This window comes from Mustela nigripes, chromosome 7 (assembly GCF_022355385.1).
Source record: "Mustela nigripes isolate SB6536 chromosome 7, MUSNIG.SB6536, whole genome shotgun sequence".
NCBI lineage: Eukaryota > Metazoa > Chordata > Mammalia > Carnivora > Mustelidae > Mustela > Mustela nigripes.
Window position 1 is genome coordinate 4,289,648 of NC_081563.1, and position 9,554 is coordinate 4,299,201.

At 49.4% G+C, this 9,554-nt stretch overlaps 1 protein-coding gene across 2 annotated transcripts in view; it reads left to right on the top strand.

Moving 5' to 3' along the window:
* Positions 1 to 5,516, top strand: part of RNF144A (ring finger protein 144A) — a 107,127-nt gene extending 101,611 nt beyond the window's left edge. For both annotated transcript variants that reach the window (XM_059405102.1, XM_059405103.1), the window contains one exon: positions 1,351 to 5,516. In XM_059405102.1, coding sequence (XP_059261085.1) covers positions 1,351 to 1,482 — 132 coding nt within the window. In that variant the 3' untranslated portion in view covers positions 1,483 to 5,516. The remainder of the gene's footprint in view (positions 1 to 1,350) is intronic.
* Positions 5,517 to 9,554: the final 4,038 nt, after the last annotated feature.

Consider the following 9,554-nt stretch of genomic DNA (forward strand, 5'->3'; position numbering starts at 1 on the left):
GTAAGCATGCATTATAAAACAAAGCCAGAACTTGTAACAGTTTTGAAAGTAGTCCTGGGTTCAAACTCTGGAAGTGTCATGGGTCTGCTTCCTCCCTGATACGCTGCACCTGGGTCTTTCCTGTTCTCCCATCTGGAACGTCCGATCCTAGTCTTTCTGGTTCATCAGCTACCCCTTCCTCTTCGTAATCTCAGTCCTCCATCCTCTTAGCAAATGTCTGACCCTTGGGCTCCCTTTATACCTGGAACGTGATGGCAGTGTATTGGCAATCAGTTAAATCTCAGTGTCTTTCCAGTGAACTGGGTGCTCCTCTAGGATCCATGGTCTGATGTGTTTCTGTATTTGTAATACCCAGCACAGTGTCTGGCTCAGGGGAGGCTTGTTGGCTAAGTAGATCTATAAATAGGTAGTGGTCTGGGTGCTTAGATAGAAGGAGGGGGGAGGAGAGGGAAAGGAAGAAAAAGAAAGGGCAGGAGGAGTGAGGGGCAGGCAGTAAGGGGAGGCAGTATTGGTGGATGGGCGGGTAGGTGAATGGTGACTGATGGATACACGATAGGTAGGTGGTAGGTGGGGGGCGTATGGTTGTATGAGGAGGACGGGGTGGATGACGTGGGGATGACGTGTGGGTAGAAGGCAGGATGGACGGGGGATACGGCTGGGTGGGGGTGTCGAGGAATGGATGGGAGCTTGACGGGACAGATGATACGGATGGGTAGAGGAATGGAGAGGGGTGGGTAGATGGCTGGATAGGAGGATGATGGGGGATGGGCAATGGATGCATGTGTGGATGGATGGATGGATGGATGGGTGAGATACGGTTGGATGGATGGATGGATGGATGGGTGGGTGGGTGGATGGATGGGTGAGATATGGTTGGATGGATGGATGGATGGATGGATGGATGGGTGGGATACGGTTGGATGGATGGATGGATGGGTGGATGGGTGGATGGATGGGTGGGTGGATGGATGGGTGAGATATGGTTGGATGGATGGATGGGTGGGGTGGGTGGGTAGATGATGGATGGAAGGATGATGCGCGATGGGTGATGCATGGGTTGTTGAGTGGATGGGTGGGTGGTTGAGTGGATAGCTAGCTGTGTGGTTGGGTGCACGGATGTGTGGGCAGATGAATAGCAGGTGAGGGATGGCTGGATGATGGGTTCATGGACGGATGGATGATGGATGATGGAGGAACGGATAGATGGGTAGACGGGTGGCCAGAGAGGCACATAAAGGGATGGTGGATGGGTAGAGGATGGGTGGGTGGGCGGTTGTGTGGCTTGTGCTTTGGTTGTGGAACTTGCAGACGAACCACCTTACCCTCTGCTCCTGTGTTTCCTTCTTGCAGGTCGTGGGCATATTTGCTGGATTTGGGCTCCTGCTATTGGTGGCCTCGCCTTTCCTGCTCTTGGCCACTCCATTTGTACTCTGCTGCAAGTGCAAGTGCAGTAAAGGTGACGACGACCCATTACCCACCTAGAGGAAGGCGCGATGCTGGATCAAGACCCTGCCTCTGGGAAGCGTGGCTCTCCCCCACCCCGCCCCACCGTCCCCTCTCACTAAACATCTTTCTTGCCTTATGTGCCCCATTGAGCTTCACAGTGTCACGCTGGATGCCGTGATTTCAGGGACTAATGTCAGAACTTCTGCTGAGGCCCTGGGGGCAGTCACCCGGGTGTGGGGAAGGCAGGCTGGCGTGGGGAGGGCACGTCACCACAATCCGTCTCTGCCGACTTGACAAGGGAGGTGCTGCACGGAGCACACCGGGCGGTTTTCTCCCAGTGGGGATAGACTAGGAGTGTCTGATGGTTGCTTAAGAGACCCTCTCGTGCAATTGGCGTCCGTCTCCTCCTTGGCGTCAAGATGGTGCCATGTTGCTGGGAGAAGAATTCTTTTGAGGATTGCAACTCACTTCAGACGGAATCCGATAATTCTGACTTGAGAAAAGCACTCTGTTTATGACAACTGTTTTTATTACTAATGGCATTTAGTAAAATCCTTTTTTAGAAGGTGTTCTTTTTTTTATTTGTTTGTTTTTGTTTTTCCTTCTTCCAACTGAGTAGTGGAAAATCAACAAGGTGCATCTACACCATCCTATGCCTTTCTGGAAATGTGCATTTTAGGAAGATATCGTTAAACGACTTTTCTGGCTCGGCCACTTTTCAGGAGATTTAGAAAGCCTTACGCGCTCTTTGTGTTTTTCTTGAAACTTGTAACGACGTTTCGAACACGACAAGTGGTGTACTGTTGTAAACGTGGGTTCCTCTGTTGTTGTGTTTCTTAGAAAATACCAGCGTGTTTAAGAGGAGTGTCTTCATCATTACATTTTCCTTTTTTGTTCTTGTTTTCTCTCTCTCTATCTCTCCCTCTCTCTCTCTCGGGGCTTCTCTCTTCTCATCCAGGTATGAGCAAATACTTTTTAATGTCTTTGGAAACCAAGTGCTTTACTCGGGACTTGCTCTGCTGGGAGTCACGGTGGTTTGGCTGCTCGCCTCCGCCTCCTCGTGTCGACAGCGAGAGGAGGGCAGTGCTATTGGTCCTCACCAGTAGGGCTTCCTGGCAAGACTGGAGGACTCCTGGGAGCCGGGGGAGAAGCTTCCTAATTTTCAGTTTTTTCAAATGACTAAGTTACTTTGGAGAAATCTGTGTCTGACCCAGCTCCAAGCCCTGTTGCTAACCATTTGCCCCACTGGAAAAAACCTTCCATTTCACTTATTTCGATTAGGAGATCTTCCCGTTCAGCCCCTCCCGGGCTGGGGGTGACTGTTCCCCCAGCAGCGGGATGGGCGGGTCAGTAAGACGCATGCTGTAGGCGTCGATGTTTAAAAGGTGGAGAAATCGTCTTCTTTAGAGAGAGCGGGCTTGAATAGGATGTTCAAAGCCACCTGCACTTTTAAGGAACAAACTGACTGCATTGAACTTGGGACTTCAGAACTAATAGGCAAATGCAGATTTATTATAGTGGCGCTTTTTAAAACTTCCTAGACATTCCACAAAGGAGAGAAATGGAAACAGAATCAGACCAGTTTGCTCGTTGCTCATAAAATGCAGTGGTTTTCCGGGCGTGTTTGACTTCTATGTTTGTGTGTGGGCCTCGGGTCCCGGTTTGCTTCCCTGTACAGAAGCATCTACCTTATTTCTTAACGTTTGATAGATGAGAAGACACAGTATCCCTTCACTCTCCGCTTGTGGTGTTTATTATCTTTATGACCTGAAGCCGGTAGGAAACTAGTCCGTGTCGAAATCACATTCAGAACATTCTCCTTACGACCACGGTTGAATTTTTAATTCAGTGACGAAACAAGAACGCACAGAAGATCATCTTTTCAGCGGAGCCTGGGTAGTGATTCTCTGCAGCTCCAAGTGTTGCAACAGGGTCTGGTGGTAGATGGCTTTCTGGAGACAGTGGTGCTCCAGGAGTCCTAGGATCGAGTTGGCGGCCGAGACTGGGACCCACAGATGCACTTGTGTAGCCAGACCCTTCCAAATGCCTATCAAAGACAGCAGCAGGCTTGTGGCTCGGTTTCCAGTGTCCACGGGCCAGCCCCGCCCCATCCCGGGCCACCGTTCTTTCCTGTGCTTGCTGCCTCCCACTGCGCGGTCCCCGAGTCCGCCCGTAGCAGCACCCCTCTCCTTGGGGGGGGAGAACCCGACCCTTTGGAAAGGAGGCGTTCCCTGGGCTGGAGCTCAGATGTCCCAGTGGATCGGGCCTTCCGTGTAGCCTGGAGAAGCCCACAAGCAAATCACACTCCTCCGTAGCCTCAGCCGTCCTCGTGCCTTCCCCTCCGACACGTTTCCCAAACGCATGTTTCAAGCCAGGAGGGGACCACAGAGATGGGGCCGGCCGCAGCCAGTCACGCCTGCCTGCTCTGAGTCTTTGCACCAACCGTGCTTCCGTCCGCTTGCTTTGCTTTCATAGTCACACAACTAGACTCGTCCACTCTTAGGAAGATGCCAGCAGGACTGCATTGCAGTCTTACGTGAACTTGGATTTCCCCTGCTGACTGCTTCGATTTCGGTAGGGAACTCCGTCCCATCGTTCATGGGGATGCAGGCCTGCGTCTTAGATTTTAACCTTACCATCGCTCCCAGGGGAAACTTGGGCGGGGCGGGGGGGCTGTCTATGCTTCGTAGGGGGACTGTCCCATGGCAGAGCTTGTCTTAGTTGAAAATTGCATTCGCTTTCACGGACGGTTTCATGCTGGCCTTCTGGAAGCACATGCATGTTTATTCCTTTGGAGGCCTTGGAATCCTGGAGGCGAGCGAAGACGTTAGACCATGGCTGACTCGACTGGTGTCTGGTTGGGGTCGCTGGAGGGGCGGCTGACCTTAGGTCCTCTGTGTCCCTCTGAGCCATCATGCCGTCTCAGTGGACGTGCCTGGTCTCTCGGTCCGGCTGTCTGTGCACTGTGAAGCCCGGCCCTTGAGCTTTGCATTGGTCGCCGGAGGCCAGTGCCCTCAGAGGAGGAGGCCCCACGGATGGTCATGCAGCAGAGACTGGCTCCAGGTCTGACCATAATCAAATCCTTCAATTGCGCGAGCCACTGTCCAGATTCGTTCTTCCTCCCTCTCCAGGAGTTGCCAGAAACTGGGGAAATCACTTGTTATACCCTTTTAAAAGGGGGACAAAGTCTCTTTACGACATACTATTTCATAAAACCAGTTTAGGAACCAGGCCGATTCCTGATTAGAACACAGGGCCCACAGAGAAAGGGAGTCTCAGCTACGCAAAACTTACTCCAAGATGAGTCTATCTTTTTCGTCTATATTGCAGAGTTAATAGTTATTTAACCAATTCGAAGAGGACATTTTTCCCTTGGTGGTCTTTAAAACTTAGTGGGTTGGAAAGAACCAGGGAGGGCTTTTGTATATTTCTCAGATTTTCATTTATTAATAAATACCCCTGTATATAAATTTAAATATATATATGTAAATCACAGTAAAATCATCAAGGGAAAGCATTTTGCATGTATAAAGCTTCATGAAGGTCTCTTTAAAAAAATACCAAAGCTTGTTTGTTCCTTCTAATTACTCTAAGCCCTTTTGAAAATACATGACATGAAGAGATTCTGGCTGGTGTTGCCAAAATAGCCAAATGGAAAGAAGGGCCTGCACTCAGATATAGTTGCTAAAGCATCAGTCCCAGGAGAGCTCCGTCCTTCCTCTGGTCTGTGTACTCCTGTCTTCCACACTTCCGGGAGCCCTCGGCGAGGGCAAGGCGCCTGCCACACGCCCAGCCTTTCCTTCAGTCTTTGCTCACTTTACCATGGGTGTATTTTAACCTTGTATAAACCTATGCATGAACGGGTCACGCACATGTATACAGTACGTATTTGACGAGCGGTGGTAAAACACAAAAGTTCGGTTTGTGTTTTTTGAAACGTCAGTCCACTCCGTGCCACTAACACTGTGATGTATAAAAGAACTGTTTGAATGCCTTTTAATGTTGTGTTTTGTACTTTGGAATCTCATGGAGAAGTTTGATTTGTAATTTCAATACATATTTTAAATGTATTGTGTCTTATGTAGTTTGTGCCCCTTTAGAAGGGATTTCTTTTTAAAAGAGATTTTGGCTGGAATACAGGTTACTTTCGTAAATCCTGTCTGGCTCCATCTTTTGCATGTTCTTGGTTGACGCCTGGAGGAGATGGTTGATGATTGGAGGAGACGGGAGCGGAAGGGGCCGTGGGAGAGGGATCTCCCATCACTGGCACAAACACGTGTCTGTTCTGAGGTTTCCTCTGCTGGGAGTGTTCTCAACTCTTGGTGCCAGATGGATCTGAGTGGCTGGGGAAGGGGCATGTGTCCTCCTCTCCTTGTGGTGCCAGCCTGGTATCATGGCATCGGAAAGCATCTCTACCCTGGCTGCCTCCCAGTCCAAGACAAGTACTTACAACCCTATCAGAGTTGATGGGCGCGTCATGACGACCAGTGGGCATCCTTTTACTACTGGGGGAAGGAAGAGCAGACACTGATGCTGTTTGCTTTCCTAGTGATTCTGATAACTCACCTTCCTTTTCATTCCTTCGTTTAGACTTCATGGGAGAATATATACCTTATTCATTAGCAGGAAGCTGCAGGCTAGGAACAGGCACCTGCTCCTGGTCCTATGGTTGCATGTTCAAAACCATCCTTAGAATCATAAGGTGCAGATCAGAGGAGGTGTGTTTTGTTAGCCCGTGACTCATGGCTGACCACAAAGACACTATTCCTAGTCACTGGGAGCTCCTGGTCTGGAGGGGACGCAGATCTGCCAAACAGTGAGGGGAATAAGGTGTGGCAGGTGCTCTGGTGGGCACTTGCACAGCACTCAGCCGAGGGGGCCGGTCAGAGGAGGCTGCTGAGAGGACCCGGTGTGTGACCTGGGTCTTGCCGATGAGTAGGTATCAGCTAAGCAAACACAGGGCAAGAGTGTTCGAAGGAGCGGTCAATCCATCAAGCAGGAGTTTGGTCCAAGGCTGTCAAGACTGGGGTCCTCCAGCAACAGAAATTTATTCTCTCATGGTTTCGAGGCTGGAAGTCCAAGACGAAAGTGCCAGCAGTGTTGTGGGTGAGGACCGCGAGGAACAATCTGTTCCCGGCCTCTCCTCGGCTTCTCCTGGTTGGCTGGCAATCCTTCATGTCCCTTGCCTTATAGATGCATCATCCCAATCTCTCTCATCCTCACCTCGTGTCATCTCTGTGTGCATGTCTGTGTACAAAGTCCCTCTTTATGAGGACACCAGTCATTGTACCTGGGCCCACCCTAGTCCATGATGACCTCATCTTAACGTGATCATCTTCAAAGGCCTCATTTCACATTCACAGGTCTTGGGGGCCGGGACTCCAACATCTTTTCTGGGGACACAACTTAGTCCATAACAGGGAGCATGGCCTACATGTAGACTGTCCTGCCCTGACGAGGCCAATCAGGGAAGACAGACAAGAACAAAATGAGAAGGATTGCCCAGGTGGGGTCCAGAAGCTTCTGTTGCTGAAGCCCCCTCTCCCCGAAACAGTCCTTCCCCACTCCAGGGTACGGCCTCTAGTGGTCAGAAACAAGTCCCAGACGTGCTCTGATCTGGGCGCATGACCACTTGGGGCATCCGTTTCCTCACTTGAAAACGCAGGTAACAATACCTCACAGTATCTTTCTAAGGATAAATGGGGAGGGTCAAGTCAATTGCACAGGAGAGTGGTAAGATCTGAAGCCATGAATGAGTCCTAGCAGTGATGGGGATGACCGTCCTGTCAGGAATGCCCGCCTCCTCTAACTCCCAAACAGCAAAGCATCACCCACCCAAATGTTCTCTTTCCTGGATTCACGACTCAGATGGGGTCCGACCACTTTCCTGCCTGCATCTGGTTCACGCTACCTGGGACACTGATGCGTGGCTATGCAGGGCTCTGGTTAACATGAAGGAAAATGGGGCACAATTCTCCATATGGGAAACTCAGAAGTCATTCACTTGGTCCCCCAGGCAATTATTTGGGTCTTTTTAAATACATAGTTTTGTTTGTTCTATTAACTTATTTTTGTCCCTGACTTAGAAAATCCATACAGAATGTAAATAACTGTGTTCCCCACCACACTCGAAGGACCCTGCGGGGCATAGTCTGTTTCCACTCCTTGGGAAGTTCCACTTATCGCAACTTTTATGAAAGGCTCAAAATGTGAGGGAGAATAAATTTTGAGAGGCTCTGACAATTGGACTCCATTTTATCTAGGAATTTGGGAAATGAACATTATTAATAGGAGGTGTTTATGTTTGTATCACCAACTCCTACTACGGTGGGACATACAGTAGGGATCTATTAAATGCTTGTTCCATGAAGGGAGTTTCAGCTGTTGCTGTGTGTGTGTGTGCGTGTGTGTGTGTTTGAGGAAGGAGTGTCAATCACATGGGGTCACTTGGTTAAAGAAATCAACCATCAAATTTGAGCTAGAGGTATATAGACAGTCTAGAAGTAGATGTTTCATTAAAGGTGTAAAAAATCACTGTTAGGAATTGAGACCCTCTTATGAGCCAGGAACTTGGCTTATGCCCTAATGGGTTAATTTGAATGCTCACAGACCTGCCAAGACAATTGTCTCCATATTACAGTGAAGAAACGGGGTCTTGGGGAGTCATGACCACAAGTGACACCAATAGGAAGTAGCCACACAGGGAGGGACCCTGGGCAGCCTGCTGGGCCAGCATGCCCCCACTACACTGCTTTCCAGTCCCCCCCCTTTTTTTTTTAAATATATTTTTTAAATTTATTTGACAGAGACACAGTGAAGAGGGAACACAAGAAGTGGGGGTGGGAGAGAGAGAAGCAGACTTCCTGCTGAGCAGGGAGCCCAATGCGGGGCTTGATGCCAGGACCCTGGGATCATGACATGAGCTGAAGGCAGACGCTTAACAACTGAGCCACCCAGGGGCCCCTCCAGCCCTCCCTTTTCTGACCCGCCCTTGTCAATGTGCAGAGACATCCCTCCAAGGTGTGTGGTGGCTTTTTATTTATTTATTTATTTATTTATTTATTTTGTCTTGTCCCTGGGAGAGGTGGAGCTCTGGGTCTGAAGATAGTATTGCATTTGAAGGCAGAAGATCCTGATCCTACAGATATTTATCCTGCTCAGTGAGGGAGAATAGGGGCCCCAGGGAATCTCAAGGGGGAAATCGTTCCTCTAGAGGCACATAGGCTGTCTCAGATGCTTTCAGATACTCTGAACAAAACATGTCTCACCAACACCCCCCATTTATTACACCATGACCTTTCAGGGTCTCTGGAGCTGATCCTGTTCCTTCCAGATCAACATTGTGGACAGCTGAAACTCATTCTCATAACAACCCTGGAAAAGAAAATATTAGGTGAGGGAAACTGAGGCTTTTGTTAAGAATGGGCCCAATAACAGTGATTAGTAGACTGTGGAGCAGAGACCCACCTCCTGTCTTATAGAAGGAAAATCAGGACCTGAGCAAGACCCCAAAAGCCACGTCAAGGGCAAGGGCCCATGGTGAGCAGGGGAACCTCTCCTCAGAAAATGTTTCAGAGATGGGGGAATAGGGCCACCTTTCTGGGATCGAGAGGAATTCCCAACAGCATGAGGACTTTCCAAAGTGGGCTTCTAGGATGGTAAAGTACTTCCTAGGACAAGATCACCTTGGAAATAGACATTCCCCATGGTATGAAATGGAATCAAAAGAAGAGCAAGGATGAAATTGAAAACCACAGATGTAAATGTTGACAAAGGCCACTCAGGACCTTCTGGAAGAGAATCACTGTAGCCGAAGGCCAGGTATGAACTTGCAGGTCATGGATGAAACACAACAGACATGGTGCTATTGCTCCTGCCCTGGATACCTGCTTTATGGAAGTCACTGATAACAGGAACACCAGGAGATGCAGAGCTTCCTAGGCCCTGTCCTCATGGGACTCAAGGTCTAACGGGATCAATGGGTAAACCAGCCACCGTCCTACCTGAAAGTACAGGGACACTGGCAGGATCTGAATTATTTTTCTTTATTAACATATAATGTAATAATTGCCCCAGGGATACAGGTCTGTGAATCATCAGGCTTACAC